We start from the raw sequence: 17,020 nt of genomic DNA, 5'->3' as shown, positions 1-17,020 counted from the left end.
CCTGATATTGATAATAGTAGTAAATATGACAGACGATTCCTATAATCAATATACAGTATAGTATCGAAGTCTGCCGCAGCTCTGTGTGATGAAAAGAACGCAGGTGAAAGCAGGAGTATGAAGACATTACTGCTAATGTCACCACCAATGACATGAACTAATGTTTTTTCACAATCAGTCCTGATCATCAGTCATGCTTAATAGCCTCCCGGTGATTTCACTGTCGGATCAACAATCAATGGGATTCACGTGAGAATCTCTTTTCACACAACCTGTCCGAAGTTGCAGCCTACGTTCTATCCGTCGCTCACGTGTTGAGCCTCTGCTTTTCATCAGTGTCAGTGTCATGAGCAGCCTGTGTGCTTTCATTGTGATCATCATGCCATTACAGCCAATAGGCCTATACAGTCGATCAGGCACATTTACTCACCATTCACGTTCGCCCGGAGCCATGCGTGTTACACGGCTCAATGGCGGTCCCTAGTGTTACATATCAAACAGTGGTCATCCTGCTGATGAGAGGAGAGATCATTCCTCTCGTTCATCATTATGTTAAATATGTTAAATAAGATAGCCCGCGGTCAGTGAAAACAGATGTGTGCTCATAATTTGTGATACTGGACTATATGAATAAAATTTGACTTGACTTTAGTCTTTGACTAATACAACTTAACTTACAACATGCATTTAGTGTCTCACTAGCAGTTAAAGGTAAAGGTCATTATGTAGGGAACAACTAGTTGAAAAAAATAAATCATAATTAATTGCCTATATTAGTATATGAATGGTGATTGATATAGCTAATATAATTTGCACCAAACTATACATTTATTATGGTCATATGGTTATTTATTTTCTCTATCTATTCTAAACGACATCTGAATCCATTATATTGCAATTCCTGAGGTTTCTCCATTTTCCCATTAGAGGTTTATTTTGGGGAGTTTTCACTTGTCAGAATTGAGGGTCTAAAAATAGAAGGTGTCATATGTGGTACAGATTGTAAACTGCTTTGAGGCAAATTTTGTGATTTGCTATTTTGGGCAAAATAAACAAAAAGGATGTGACTTGATTTATCTATCATCTATAAATTGAACTGTAAATAATAATACTTGTATAACACAAAGCTTAAATCTTATGTATATTGGAACAGCCTTCTACTGGCTACAAATGCAGTTTGCCAAAGAATATAGGAAGAAAATAGGCTTTGATTAATTATCCATGGACATGTGTTTTATATGTCTCAATTTCTGACATATTGAATTGGCAACTTTACCTGACTGACAAACAATAAAAGGTGATTTCTGGGAAAGATTTTCAATTTGCCACATCTTGATCTTGGATTACAGTGCTTCATCAGTTCATTGCTCTGCTGTGTTGAGTCTCAGTTTGATGTTTGTTCCTTTGTTCTACCACCTAGATTTCTGTCTGACACCTCTCTTGTGATTGCCCACCATGTGTCATTTTTGTGCATCCCTGTAAAGCTGATAGTCTTCTGGTACAGCCTTGTTGGTTCTCCTTTATGGCAAGTGTGGAATCCACTTAATCTATTGCATACACAGTGCATTCATTCTTGAGACACTAGACACAAACAGCTTTTCCTGTTCCAAACTTCTCATTGCATCAGCTCTCTTCCTCACCCTCACTTTTTCTCCCACTATCTTTGCGATGAATATTTATTAGCCTGTCACAGAGTCTTCTCTGAACTCAAAACAACACATTCATCAGCACAGCCTAAGCCATGCTTTAATCCTCCAGCGCTTTTCAGTACATCACGTAATTTCTTCACAAAGATTTGTTCAGTCTCTGGGATGTTGTTTTATTTGAAACTATAAAAGAGAGGTTCATGAGCACTCACAGACTCGAGGTAATTTTAGAGCCATTATATCGCAATCAACCCCGCTATTGTTATAAGCACTAAAGCAACACATCTGAGCAAGTGCACAACAGCCTTGGGAATAATGTGCTGTGTTTTTACAGCATATTTATAGGCCTTAAGATATGCACAGCTACACAATCAACAGGTGGGCCAACAAATATGAGACCATATATGATTTTATGTATCACTCTTAGATGTAGATGGTTAATATGGTGTGACTCATGGTCTTAGTCATTTCATTACAATACTAATTTCCTTAAGTATGAAGTATCTGCAAGTATAAACTTTACCAAAATCTTTTCTCTAACATCAAATCTTTAACATTAAGCATTCTAAGAGATCAAGGTCACCAAAATAGTTTGTGGTTGGGGAGACTGTGCGATCTAAAATGAAACAACAAATCTATATTATCAAATGACATGACCTGCAATGAACTATGGCAAAAGAAAAAATCATGCAAAAGCAGACGTATATACTTCACGTGTCAAGCGAAAAAGAAAATCACTGTTAAAAGCTCAGAGAGCTGCTATCACATCACAGCAGCACAAAGAGCAGTTTCAGTCAGGGTACGATAAGAGGCTTAGATAGAACAGATAGGTCAGTGTTGTCAATCAAGCTGCAGTTTCACTGGGTTAGTGAACGGTCATAACAATGCCATGGCACATTTTATGAGGTGCTACATTATTTCTTATATGTAATATGTGGTCTTTCTCTAAAAATACTACTTTATCAAATTTATAGTTATATTATCATTTCAAAGATGGTGAAGTGTTTAAAGCACATTTCAACAGCTCTGTGTTGCATTAAGGATATGGAATTATACAAAACATTTGTAAAAGTTGTTTAAAGTAGCAGACTAGTGGGTACAAGATATATGATACATTTATCCTCTGGTGATTTGTAACCCAACAGTCACATGTTCTTGAAATTTATGAATTAAAGGTAAATTGATAAAAAAAAGTTGCTAATTACTTGTAAATGGTGTTACTGTTTATATGAGGTGTATATTTACCTGACATGACCAAGTGGGAATTACCAAAATAAAGGTACATGGTTATTGCAGGAATATGATGCTATTAATCCATCAGAATAATAATACACATCATTCCACTTAAAACTTATTTTGTTTATAGTGATAGTGGTTATTTGTATGTGCACTATTATGGTTTGAAATTGTGTTCCTGCTTGTATAATCAAAGCTCAACAAAATTGGATTTTTATGTGTTTGAGTTTTGTACTTAATTACCAAAATCTTAGTATTATCTCATGTTTTAGTTGTCTTTTGTTTTTTTGGGTTTTTTTGCAAATAAATTTGCAAAAATGCCTAAAAACATGTTTTCACTTTGTCATTATGGGTTATTATGTGTAGATTGATGGGCAAGAATGGCAGTTTTATCAATTTACAATCAAATCTATAACACAATAAAAAGTGCAGAAACTGAAGGGGTATGAATACTTTCTAAAATAAAATATACAGAATGAGGAATTTTGTAGACTTCACAGTCCGACAACTTTATTTTGCCTCAGGTCAATACTCTGTCAAAACTAAGATAAGGCTCGAGAGAAATTTGGACTTTTCTGTTTAGTGGCCAATGAACGAGCAACAATAGAACTGCGCAAAGGTTTTAGGCATTTTAGATGTTTAGATTCTTATCCATCATGTAGCACCATCAGGGAGAAATCAGAAGTTCATTCTGCAGCCTGGCAACAACCTCAAACATACAGCCAGAGTCATAAACAACTATCTTCAGTTACAAGAACAACAACGAGTCCTGCTACAGATGGTTTGGGCCCCTCAGAGCCTTGTGAGGTTTCTGTGTGCTAGAAGAATTGGTGCCGCTTTAAAGTGGTCACACCAAATATTGATGTGATTTAGGTTTGCTCTATTTACTGCATTTTGTATGAAGTTATTTGATAAATTAAAAAAAATGAAAGGCCTTATTTTTGAACCCTCTCTTTAAATCCTAAGACCTTATTTTGTTAAAACAAATAAAAGAAATATTTTGGTTATTTGGTCAGGTGTATATTTAAATTTTAATGTTAACATACCCTGTTTAAGCTCATTATTTTAATAAAAGGTTTGAAAGAGCATTCAAACTGTGACGGGATAATGAGGCTCACACAAGAGACTAATCAAAAGTGGCAAATCAACCAACATCACGCTTTCAGAGGGAGACAAGAGAAAAGATTAGGCTTTTAAAGGAAGGGATGATAAGAAAACAGTGTAAGATGATAAAACATAGAATAAAGAATGAAAAACTATGCCTAAAGAAAAACATAATGTAAAAAGAATTCCTACCTCGCAGTTGTATGCCTCTGCTATAACCAGCTAAGTTGCAGGACATATGTTCACAATCTTCCATTCCTGATTTACATCATTAAATAATGGCCAGAGGTATTTTTACAAAACATAATGATGTCACAGTGAATTTGTTCTTTGACCACTTAGATATAAAATGTCACCACTTCACCATTTCATCCTACTGGACATTTGTGTTAAATTGTGTCATACTTAACGTATGAAATTGTGAATTATGGTCAAAAATGTGTTCTGTAAAGTCACAGTGACCTTGAATTTTACCTTTGCCCACAAAAATCAAATCACTTCATCCTTCAAAATTTGAAGAAAATCCCTCAAGGCGTTAATGAGATATCATGGTCACAAGGCCAAAACTATGTTTTGTGAGGCAACAGTGACCTTGACCTTTGACCACCAAAACCAAATCAGTTCATCCTTGAGTACAAGTGAACGTTTGTGCCAAATTTGAAGAAAATCCCTCAAGGTGTTACTGAGATATCACGTTCACGAGAATGGGGTGTACAGATGGACAACCCGAAAACATAATGCCTCATAATAACGCCTAACCCTAACCCTAACCCACAGAGTAAAGCCCCTTTGCTCGAGAGATGATGCATATAGGAGGATCTATATGATGGCTGAATAACTGTACTAGTCAACAAATGTTAAATATAAGTTTGTGCTGTGCATTACCCAAGATACAGTACATGGTAGTAGTGAGCTAGTAAAATTAGCAAAGTAGTACATAAACTTAGTATGTAAAGAAAAAGACAATAGCAAGATTATTCTGTTTACAAGGTATTAAAAAATTGTGGTTGCTTGTATTAAGTTAAACAAACAGACTACTTCTGACAGCACATCAGCTTCTGTACTTTCCTTTATCATGAACTGCCATTCATTTGAATAAGGTCTGTGCAGTTTCCAGTACTGCAGAGATGTGGTGGGAGTTTGAGAGTTCTTTCTAATAGAAATCATGCATGCACAACAGCTACAAAAGAAAAAAACTGCAGCAGTGGACCATACGGATCCAACATCAAAAACAATAAATATATTTTTGTATTTTCTTGGAAGGTCATCCATGTTCTGATTTAAAGAAGACCACATAACCATAAGAAATCCAAAAACAACTGCTACAGAAATATAAAAAGAACTATTGTAGCATATGAATCTATTAAGGTAAAGGTGCAAAGTTATAATGATAAACAGAAACAGATTTTTCATAACACAACACACTTACACTTTCTGTTTATATAACTTGCATTTGTCTCTGGCCTTGTCAATACCTGCACTTGCACAACTATGGAAAGTCCTCAGTGTGTTTTTGGGAAAATCCAGACTGTTCCTCAATTGCTCTGGAATTTTCCATGACTTTAAAATCCTGCAGCCCAGCCAGTTTCAGAACAGCATATAAGCAATAATCACACCAGTAGTCCTCACTGACAAGATATTCTACAATTAAGACGTGCTCTATTCTCTACTGGTGCAGCAAAGTAAGTTTACATTTTCATTTGGTGATAGAACCTGATGAATATTAATGTATGTTTATAATTTTGTGTGTTTTAATGATGAACTGTATGGACCTGTTTTTTTTTCTTTTAGACATCTACAACCATGAAATTGCTTCTAGCAGGAATTGTTCTGATTCTAATTATGGAAACCAACGCTCAGTGGTACAAGTTTCCAGTTGAAGCTGCTCAAGGTTAGAAACATGGCCTTTTTAAACATTTTTACAAGAACAATGCGTATAATTGTATGTCTCACATGCAGGATGTAGTGTTTTACATTATATGTTTTATTTTCTGAATTCTCTCATTTGTTTTACTAAACCTTATCCTCTGTCCCTCTGATCAGGGGCTCGTGATATGTTGCGAGCCTACAAGGACATGAGGGATGCGAACTGGAAAAACTCTGACAAATACTTTCATGCAAGAGGAAACTATGATGCTGCTCAGAGGGGATCAGGGGGAAGATGGGCAGCTGAAGTTATCAGGTGAGGAGTGAAGAGTAGAAAAAAACAAAACACAAGAAATATTTGTTCATAAAGCTGCAGATGGGTTTAAGAACCATTTGGATTGGTTTTACTCTTATCTCATCCGAAGGCCCTTTTGTTTTGCCACTGGTGAATTGTGCAGTGCCTCAGGGATAATTTTTTAGCCCTTTATTATTTTCCATTTATATTTTACCAGATCACATAATTCAAAAGTGTTTGTCATTTCTACACAAATGACAAATAGATCTATGTTTCATCTGATACAATAACATCACCTGATGAGGCAATCTGCAAGCCTACCTAGATGCGACTCAAAACCTGCTTAGTGAAATATAGATTAATCTAATGACCATTATAGGTCCAGACTCTTCTCTTAGTTCACTATCCTCTCACAGAATCTTTGGAATTATGTAAAATCAGTGTTGAAGTCCTGTTTCCTTCAGATGCTAATTTACAATTACAACTATAGCAATGTTATGTATTCCTGCCTACGCCAATATATAAGTCTTGCTTGCTGAAATTGGTTTCTGATCTTGGACCTTTTACAGCACTATGTAACTATGTTTAGAAAAGTACTTGTTTGGTCCCATGCTTGTGCTGTTGTTCATCATCTCTTTTCCTATTCCAGTAATGCCAGAGAGTGGGCACAGGAAAGAATGGGTCATGGTGCCGAGGACTCTGAGGCTGATCAGGCAGCAAACCGTTGGGGGCAGGAGGGAAGAGATCCCAACCATTTCAGGCCAGAGGGACTTCCTGGCAAATACTGATGATAAAAGCCATCAACTTCTAATAAAAGCAATAAAATAAATGTCTAGTGTTGCAGTTATTGACAACAGTATTTTACACACCACACACCGAAAAAATACATTTTGTTTTGTCATCTGATGATACCTTTTTGTAACTATTCTGTTATGTTTTGTTATTACTGTACACCTCTGACCTACTGCTTCTTAATCACCAGCCATCATTACTGTAGAAGAGAACATGTTCTCAGATATTTTATCTAATTAAATACATTTTTTATTTGCCCACATCAATATCACATTAATTCAAATATATTAAGTCAGTGACAACATGATTGGACACTTTGACACAGTAATAAAACATCAAACTCATTCAATGATAATTGGAACATAATTGGACATGAAAATACTTTTTTTAAGCAACATTCTGTTTATACACATGCATATAGTGGTCTTAGTGGAGTTAATTTGTCAGGTGGTTGATGCCCCTGTATCATGACTGTGTAATAAAATTGGCTGCTATCCTTCTTTTAGTAATTTTAACTTTTCTGAAATTAAAAAGCCAACATATTGAAATTAATATTCCTCTTCTGTATATTTCAGCATACATGATTGTTAGATCATAAGTTACAATTTTTTTTGAAAATGTAAAATGCAAACTCTCTGTTGGTGAAAAAATATTGCCTTAAAAAAGAGATTAAGGCTTGTTGCATTTGTGGATTTAATGCAACAGATTTCAGCCCTGTGCATCTGTGACTGTGTGCCTGGTGCGTCAGTCAGCTGTAATGTTAAGACATGGCCACTAAGTGGCAGTGCTAGCCTCCAACTGATATCCAAGGCTGAAAAGCTTTAGAGGTACTCTACCTTGCGATGTGGCTTTCTTAGTTTAGTTTATGAATAAAACTAATAAGATATAATGTTTTTTTCCATCACAGCATGGATTAAACCAGAAAAGCCTTTTCCATTGTGGTTGACACACAGATATAATGAATGCCGGTACAATTAACCTCCAGAATGAGACAAAAATGTAACATCTCTTTCCATGAACAGGGTCTCTTTTACTCTAGAACATCCACAAACTTCAGAGTCAACAGTGGTCTTTGGAACTACTTTAGAGAGAAGAAATAAACCCTATGTTTTTTTTTTGTTAAGTCACATTGCTGTTGAATTTTTAATATGCAATACTTAGTGCTTTGAGCACCTCAAATGAAATTCCAGTCACCTCTATTGTATTGGTGTGACCAGAGAAATGTGAGCTGGATATCTCAAAACCTGCTGCATGGATAACATTAGAAGTGAGAAAATGTGTTTTTGTAGACGTTTTGTGAACTGACCCTTCAAAAAATAATACTGATCATTTTACAAAACTTGCTGCTGAGTTATACATTTTCAAACTCCTCAAAGATTCTTAAAGGTTGTGCATGTGCACATAGGTGTTATCAATGATTCTGGTTGTTTAGACTGGGAATTACATGAAACCACCAAACTCAACATACTGACAGAAATGATAAGACTGAAGGTTGTCACCAGTGACATTAGCAGAAAACACAAAAAGCCAAAAGGCGAAATAATAAAGCAAAGGTTGGAAGCTGAATGTAATTGCAGAGGCAATAATGGCTGAAAAACAGCTCATATCAACTGATATGTAATGTTTTGAAAACTCAGAAGCTGAAATGTAAAACTGGAGGTGGAAGCTGAAGTGCATTAGGTGAGAGCTGGTCACAGGATTGTAATCAACCGATGTAATCAACATAGATTTTCTAATGTAAATTCTTGTTGACTCAATAATAAAATGCCATTTCAGAGTTGGATTTGTTTGCTTGTCTTTCATTTGCATAATAATAAAACAAAATGTTAGCCATTAGTAGTCAGTCAACTACTAGCAGGAGTCAACTACTAACAACTACTAACAGTAGTTAGGTAGCAGTATAGATGGGTTTCCCATTTACAAATAATCGATGTATAATCTCGTGTATAGCACTGAGATACAAAACACATTCCCATTGTGTCATAATAACATATCGTTTTAGCTATTTAGAAATAAAACAACTTGCTGAATACCTGTGAAATTACTGTTTAGAGGTGAATTTGTATGCAACACACATCCTTGTATTGCATACCTTTATTTAACCACACACCACCTTTGATAGACAACAGGCTGCCAACGTGATACATATTCCAGAAACAGCAGCTAGAGGCAATAATAATGCTACACAAGGTAATTCGCAAAGTTAGCTCCATATGTAGAGAAACATGACCTGTGTGTGTCCAAAAACATCAACTGACAGCACAGGAAAAAACTTCAAAGCACACCATCAGCATAAAAGAAATAGCGTTGTCATGCTGGGTTAGAGTGAATGCAAAATCTTACATTGGAGATGACTGCAGTATAAACATGTAGAGCATCACAAACCTGACAAACTGTGTCAAAACAGGATTTAATCAGTATTACTGACCAGCCACACAGGATCATCAAAAGAGACTGTAGGCCTGTTTTTATTTCTGGAGAATTATAAGCACAATAACGTGACACAATTTCTATCCCAAGCTATTAGTCTGCTCCTCCATAAGCTGTCACCTATTCCCAAACTGAAACTCTAAACACATGTCAAACAAAAAGCCCTGGCAGTACACATTAATCTGCCTTTAACACACAATAACAGTGACATTAATAGTCACATGGAAAAATAAAAAGGTACCAACTGCCTAAAGGTAATCCACCAATCACAGATGACAAGAGAGGCAGGCTGTTCGCCATCTTTACAGAAAACGTGTAATAGAAGACACATGACAACAAGCAGGTGGGAACATTGCACCAAAAAACGAGCTCCATTCTTACCATGTTCTAACCAACCGGCATACCCCTCTCTGTGCTAATGTTTGTGGAGCCTGAGAATGCTGAGTCATTGCTTGGCAGAAGCAGTGATAACAGACAGAGAGCACCACTAAAGCACCACTCAAACAAGATGCCTTACCTTAAAAACCATAGTTCGAATTGCGGACATTTTTTCACCGTGAGCATCACGATACTTTGCTGAGGATGTACATGTGTCATCTGTGTAACTGATGTGAAGAATGACTGAGTTTAGAAAGTATCTACATTTGTGTTTTTGCTCACAAGAAGTAGTCAGTTAACATTGAAGTCTATGGGGCAGTTGAGGGGTTCTCTTGATGCTCAGAGGCTGACAACATAAATACTGAGTTCCAAAAACTGAGCTTGCTAGAGGCATTTGAGGGCATGCTCTCTGAAAAAAAAGAAAGATTTTCCTTATCTATATATGTGCATTTTAAGATGACTGGAGGGCAAAAAGTGGATACAATAGCTTTAAAACCATGTCAGTGGAAATTACAGAAATGTGTCTAAAACGGTACAATTTATACAATACAATAATGATCTTGTCAGATAAAAACAAGCTCTGTATTGCCTTGATTTAAGATATTTCATCTTACCTTGATTTCGCTTTTTTGTGAACTTGTTCTTCCTTTCTCACTTCCATCCCCATCACCTTCTGGCTTTCTTTTTCCCGTCTCCTCATCTTGTCCCGTATCTGTCACCTTTCCAAAGCTGAGCTTTGATTGATGCAGTCTTTTCATTTTGGTCTGTGTCAATGAAGAAAGTAAACACAGGGTCATTGATATCTATATACAAATGTTACCACCCTCCGCTAGGATACTCTTGCAATGAAAATAAACAATATATAGTCTAGGGAACTTCATTTCATCATGATTTACAAAGCTTTATTCAAACCGAATTGAACATTTAAACTTTTATTGAAGGTATATGAGTCTGACATTGGAGGGAGGGAATTAGCTAGTTGTAGTTAGTTAGCTAGCTAGGAATTTACTCAAGAAGACAGACAAACTAACTAGCCGGCATCGTAATGGTCAGCCACTGTTGGATCTAACGCACAGGAGCTATTCATCACATGTCTGAAGATGAAAGGGATTGAACCACAAGCAGTCAGTTTGTAAAATTTTCTAGTTACCTGTATCACGCTTCGGTGAATTCAGTTAGCTACCTGTCCGGTTTGTTGACGTAATCAAAAAACCCAGGGACAAGATCATTGTTGGACCTCGTGGAAGAGTGGGGATTATGAGTGTGGACAGAAGAGCAGCGTTTTTTAACGACCTGGGTTTTTTGAAACGTTGTTTTAGATATACCAGTCTGTGACCCAAATGTATGTCAATATATGACAGACCCAAACTGGGTAACGTTAGCTAGTCATATAGCTAACATCTGTTAGCTAGCTAATTACGTTGCTAACATATACAAAGTCTATAGCCCACCACATTAAACACAGTTAAAACCAAATTATCGTTTACACGGTTATGTTAACTTAGGGTCGGGTGACTGCAGCAAAAGTAATTGTTTAATACTTCGAGTATTTGCTGCCGGTATATAGTTTTATTTTTGTAGTAACGTCTAAGTAACGGATTACTGTTTGTATAAGTAACAGTCGAGCTCGCGCTGGTGGGGTAGCGGGCTCTCGTGCAGGCGGCGTGTTCACGGACCAGACAACTGCAGTGGGCTTGTATTATGTTATACTCGTTCCGGGGCGCTGCTGTCAGGCACTGTGCCTCCGTAACGTTACGGTTTCAGTCATACCCTGAGTGATGTGCGACCAGCCAGCACCACCCCTCACAAATCTGAAACGGAGGTGACTTGACCAGCATATGAAATTCTCCAGGTAAGACACAGTTGTATTAAAATGTTATAATGATACTGCTAAATATCGGTAACATCGATGAACACCGCTCCGTCTAGTGAGGCTATAGTTTTCCTCCTCCAAGGCACCCAGAGGAGCGGTGGATGGATGCTGTTCGTTCAGCCTGTGGATGTGTCCTCAGCGTCGGTGCTAACAACGGGGCGGTGAGCTTTGACCGAAAACGTTCCTGTTTTGAAAGTCTGGCATGTAATTTAGACAGTATTACTGGGTATCCCCGTTAAAAGATTGGAGCTGCCTTTGGAAGTCTGTTCACACCTAATGCTACAATTCGCGGTGATTCATCCATGTACAGCCTGGTCTACGCCTAAAATTATCGATTGTAGTTATATTGCCATAGGCCTTTAGTGTCTCATCAGACTAGGAAGGTCATTAATTTTTAGATGCCCTTAATGGTCCAATTCCTTTCCTGCATCGTTTTATTAAACGGCACCTTAGGCATTTGCAGGCTGCTCTGAGTTCGCTATGTGGAAATGGCTTTTTCAACTCTGATATCTGCTAATTTTCTTTATATCCTATTTATTCTATTACCTCATACTTGTCTAACGTTTGACTGACATATTCAGTTGAATTCTCCCCCCATTCATAGTGCCATCACAAGATTGAAGTTGAAAACTGTGTGAGGTACACTACACTCCTGCATCTAAGTACACCATGATACTCTCTGTTGAAGATACTGGTTTTAAATTGTTTAAGACCTCAACATAATATAACGCTCATAGGTATGTGAATTTTAAATTTGGTGGAGGATTTGTTTTATCCTTTAGTGTCTGCTGTGTGCCACTCTGTGCCAGTGCCAGCCACAGGGGAGGGCAGTTGCTGACAGGCGTTGTGTCTGGCTGTTTATTGTTCAGAGGGAGCTGGGGACAGGCTCACATGATCTGCTTTGCATCATACAATGTTATGTCCTTACCGTCTGTCCTCATCCAGTCATGCAGAATGCTTTTCAATAGCCATCGTCCACTTGTGATATGATATCTCTTCAGGCTGTCGGACGTTTAGTGCAAGTCTTGTTTTGTTGGTTTCTTTCATAACAGCAATATTGTCCCTGGAGTTGATGCGACCCACAGTGGAATACACAGTATGTCAAGCTGCATTAGGTTACTAACGGTGGTGTAAACCTCATAGGCTGATACAGTAAGATTTAAATCTTTCAGACTTCCATTCAATATTTGGCTATACTTCAACATGATTCAACATGATTAGTCACCTCAGTCATATATAATCATTGAGTCAATATAACAAAAAAAAATTTGCGTTTGCATTCCACTGAAAGGAAACCAGAAGTTAATATTTGGATAGTAGATGCTGAGATTAAAAAGACCCCAGTGTAGGCTCTTTATTTAACTTTTGTACACCTTGATAAAAACATAAGCAATCACAACCTGTGTAGTCAAAGAAAGTAAGCAAGCAATCATACACAGCTTAGAATTTATAACTGATTTACTAATGATGCAAAAGAGGTTAACTGAATAAACATGGAAGAAGGGGCTTGTAGTGTAGAACAGACAGAAGGAGAAGGAGAACAATGGCTTGGCGCAGCTGAGGAAGAGAGTGATGACCAGGGCTACAGAGGATGAGGCTAGATAAAGGAGAATAATGTATGGCTATTAGAGAAGTGAGGGGTCCCGGAGAGCCATGGTGGAAACCTATAAGGCCTTCGAGGATGCACACAGCATGTTGACTTGCTGCGATGTTGAAAGTAGAGATGCAAAGTTTTCATCACCATTTCCCCCTTCTCCTCCCACCGTTTCCTCTAGGTCTGTCCTCACTTTCATGACACTGTCCTCTTGTGCATATCTCTTTCACTCCTCTGCTCTTTCTCACCATCTCTGTAGCCTGGAACAGTTTTTTGAGTAGCACCTGCACTGAAGGACAAACACCCTCCCTACAGCCTGCTGGTATCTTATTCATGCTGCAGCCCAGCCGGAGGATACTAATTTGGACTCCGGGGGAGGAAATACAATAGAGCAACAGCCTCCAGCTCTGCTGCGCAAATTATGAAGGATAATAATAACTATTTGTAAATTTTTGATTAAATCATTACTCTATGAAGAAAATTGATCTACACATACTTGTTACTAGGCTTGGCCAAACAACAATATCATTTTAGCATTAATCAGTCTGCCTGATTGTGGATGTTAGTGCCACAGGGAAATTAGTTATCCATTACATAATGTCATGTGTAATATATGCATAAAAGCAAGAAAATAAAACCTATAGATAGGGCTGCAGAGCGGGTGTTGATTTTCATGTTGCAAAACTGTTATAAAGGCAAAAAGGCTTTTGTAAGATAAGTGGTGCTGCAGTGTTGTTACGGACAATTGTACTGCTGTAGAACAGCTTTGTGTGAGCAATTAAAGCGAGCATATTTCAGTCAATCACAGGATTTAGCATGTAGAAGATGAGCTGTAAACCACACTTTGGCTGTATGTTAACTAGCAAACAGAGATGTGCTGAGGGATTACAAATAAAGGGGCTGGATATAATTTACTCCTTGGAGCTTGTTGTAGGTTAATCCACTGGGAATTAATTTATTTGAATATATTTTTTAGCTGTTTCAAAACACAGGAACTGACCACTCTGACAGAAAAAGATTTCATGTCCACCCAAAGTTATGCTTTTGGACAACTGTAGAGCTGCATCTGATTAATATTTTCTTATTGATTAAAATGTTGATTGGTGTCACGATGATTCAATTAATTCTTTAATTTAAAAAAAGCCAAAGATGTTGAATTACAATGACAGAAATAAGACACAAATCATAACATTTGAAAAGTGTGTTTGTCATTTTTCCTTGATACGTGGCTAAAACAGTTATTTGATTATCAAAATTGTTTTCCATTCCAATTGTCTGTCGTCCAATTAATCCACTGATCGTTTCAGCACTATTTTGGACTTTTGAGTGTCTACCAATGAAGTCAATTGTCTCAAACCTGTCTCGCAGAAATTCCATTTTTATATTACCTATTTGTTTTCCCAGTTGTGGTGACAAATGTAATCACTGGCTGGATTATGGTCAGAAGCAACATTTTTTTGAATGAATGAAGCAATAAATTTATGAACTACACTGAAGTCCCTGTGAGTTGTTCAGGGTGGATGGTGGGTGTACAGAGCATGTCACTGTGAAACCAGAGACTGGAGTTTGTATCCTGATTACTTTCTATGGTTATGTTTAGACAACAAAAGCCCTTTGGTTACGATAAGAGAAAGATCATGGTTTTGGTTAATTGTTAAAAAAAAACACATTGTGTCTGAAGTCACTATGGACTTTTTCAGTGTTAAACCATGATCTTCCCCAACCTCAACCAAGTGACGTGAGTGGCTATACATAACTATGAAAAATGTAAATAATGCTGTAGTCACCACAAGTTAATATTGTACTTCAAGAATGGACATTTTGATGAAAAACAAATACGCTTTCGGTGAACATTTTACAGTATCTGCTCTTTGCAACTTGCCATATGTTGACAGCATTTCATCATTATGTTAATAAAAACATAATGTGGTCAGCATTACGTTTATTTCAAAATGTATTTGCTGTTGCAAATTAGTTATGTATAAACGTAATTTCTAGGAGACAGGTCTGATTGTCTATGTAAGGAAGGAAATTTGGGCATCAAGACCTAAATTCATGATGTTATAAGCAACTTTTTTTTCACGCAACAATGTGCTCATATAATTTGTATGAGATATGATGTCCAAATTGTTTTTATGTGAATGTAGTGTGCATTGCATTGAATCAGAAAACATCCCTCTATTCCAGTAAGATCACTATGATGTCATATTGTCCTATGAGCTGTTCCATTATTCACAGTCCGTGGAGGATTTATCTTCAGATGACATCATCACTACAGTGAGCTGTACCATATTACAGAAAATGAGATGCTTATGAATCACATATATTACTTTTTATACATAAATTTAACTGAGATGGACTTTAATGTTTATGTCACTTCTTACACAAAGCCCTTTTATTCCCAAATAAGAATTTCTTTCTCCAGAAATTAACCCGATTGTCAGTCAGGTTGCCTTTGTTGACTCTGATCTGGATCCAAATGCTGATTAAAAAAAAATTCAAATATTTTGTACTATTAAAATATCATATTTAGAGGATTGTGCAGCCTCAGCATAGGCATGTAGTTCTATATTGCAGTGAAGCATAATTTAGAATTAAACCAAGGCAAACACTTTGTTGTGGCCAGGTATGAAGTGGTCAACAGTGAGTAAGAATGTAGAGCAGACAGAGGCATTTCACCTCTACATATGCTGATTTCGAAATATGCTGAACCTTTTTATCCCTACTAGTTGTGTTTCATAAGGTAAGGTAAGCACTGTAACCTAATATATCTACAGAGTGCGTTTGTCGGTTCATTGATCGTCTTCTACTTCTCTGCACAGCTTTGCTGGCTGTTTCTGTTTGCATAGTAAGGACTTAAATCTTTTGTTTGTTTTCATTTACAAAGTTGACCTTTTGTATTCGAATTTGTATCCTCAAAACTTGAGCAGTCTTACTTAGATTGTGTTAAATTGTGGATATAATTCTTCATATCATAACCATATAAAATGGCATGCCATATAACAGTTACAGTCAGTTTTCTCTAAGTAAAGCATGAATATCCTGAAAGAGTTGGGTCAGCCCTTGTTGTCCAGCTCTTGACATTGTTCTGCTATCATACACATGAATATGACAACCATATTAGTGTTACTCTAGTTGTTTTGACAGTGCTGTCTCATTCGATTTGAGTTTTTCCTTGAAAGTGTGAACTGTGTCTCTGCCTCAGTCAGGTTTTTTTTAAACTCTCTCTAGACTCCTTTGATGTGGAGGCAAAGCTATTGCCTATAGCTTTCATCCACGGGATAATATCGATCAGAAGTGGCTTGATCGGTCTTTGAGAGGCCAAGCGTTATTGTCGATGAAGTGCTGACTTTTGGCTCAGGCATATGACTTGTTATTATCTATACTAATAGGTAAAAAAAAAAACATCCATAAATCCAGGTCTCATTCTTTGGATCAGTCAGGCATAGTTAGCGTGCCAATGTTTCAACATATCATGTTTCATCATTTGTGGCAGTTTTTAAAATGTGAGCCAGTCTTTGAACTGTTGTTCTCAGAGAGGACAAGAAGCTAGGGATCCCTGTGATTCTTCAGGTTGTGTATAGATAGCATGCAAAGTCTCTTTTAACATAGTTTCTATTCAAAGATGAAGGAAAAGAGAAAGAAAATCACTTTTGTGGCAGTGATAAAACAGCAAGTTAACATCTACACCATGCATCAGCTGCCTTCATTATGACATGTTGTTTTTCTTGTGATATTCCGATCTCATTGTCTCTCTGTCTTGCTGTAAACCACTTTATGGTTTGAGAAGTCAGTCCCCAGAATGC

At 37.1% G+C, this 17,020-nt stretch overlaps 2 protein-coding genes across 2 annotated transcripts in view; both read left to right on the top strand.

Moving 5' to 3' along the window:
* Positions 1-5,556: 5,556 nt before the first annotated feature.
* On the top strand, positions 5,557-6,976 carry LOC111238379 (serum amyloid A-5 protein-like). The gene is made up of 4 exons (XM_022767849.1): positions 5,557-5,668; positions 5,778-5,877; positions 6,030-6,168; positions 6,797-6,976. The coding sequence occupies exons 2-4, from the start codon at positions 5,790-5,792 to the stop codon at positions 6,933-6,935; spliced, it is 366 nt and encodes a 121-aa protein (XP_022623570.1). The 5' UTR covers positions 5,557-5,668; positions 5,778-5,789; the 3' UTR covers positions 6,936-6,976.
* A 4,533-nt stretch (positions 6,977-11,509) lies between these two features.
* apba2 (amyloid beta precursor protein binding family A member 2) overlaps positions 11,510-17,020 on the top strand; it is a 64,001-nt gene continuing 58,490 nt past the window's right edge. Inside the window, exon 1 of the mRNA XM_022767902.1 lies at positions 11,510-11,599. The gene's annotated coding sequence lies outside the window, so the exon portion shown is untranslated. The remainder of the gene's footprint in view (positions 11,600-17,020) is intronic.

Source organism: Seriola dumerili, unplaced genomic scaffold (assembly GCF_002260705.1).
Source record: "Seriola dumerili isolate Sdu_G_001 unplaced genomic scaffold, Sdu_1.0 BDQW01001299.1, whole genome shotgun sequence".
NCBI classification, from domain to species: Eukaryota; Metazoa; Chordata; class Actinopteri; order Carangiformes; family Carangidae; genus Seriola; species Seriola dumerili.
Note: the sequence above shows the minus strand (reverse complement) of the source record. Positions and strands in the feature narration are given on the sequence as shown.

Coding starts and splice junctions, on each gene's coding strand:
- LOC111238379 (XM_022767849.1), top strand. CDS start 5,790: ATGAAATTGCTTCTAGCAGGAATTGTTCTGATTCTAATTATGGAAACC. Junction 5,878..6,029: donor TCCAGTTGAAGCTGCTCAAG/GTTAGAAACATG, acceptor CCCTCTGATCAG/GGGCTCGTGATATGTTGCGA. Junction 6,169..6,796: donor TGGGCAGCTGAAGTTATCAG/GTGAGGAGTGAA, acceptor TTCCTATTCCAG/TAATGCCAGAGAGTGGGCAC.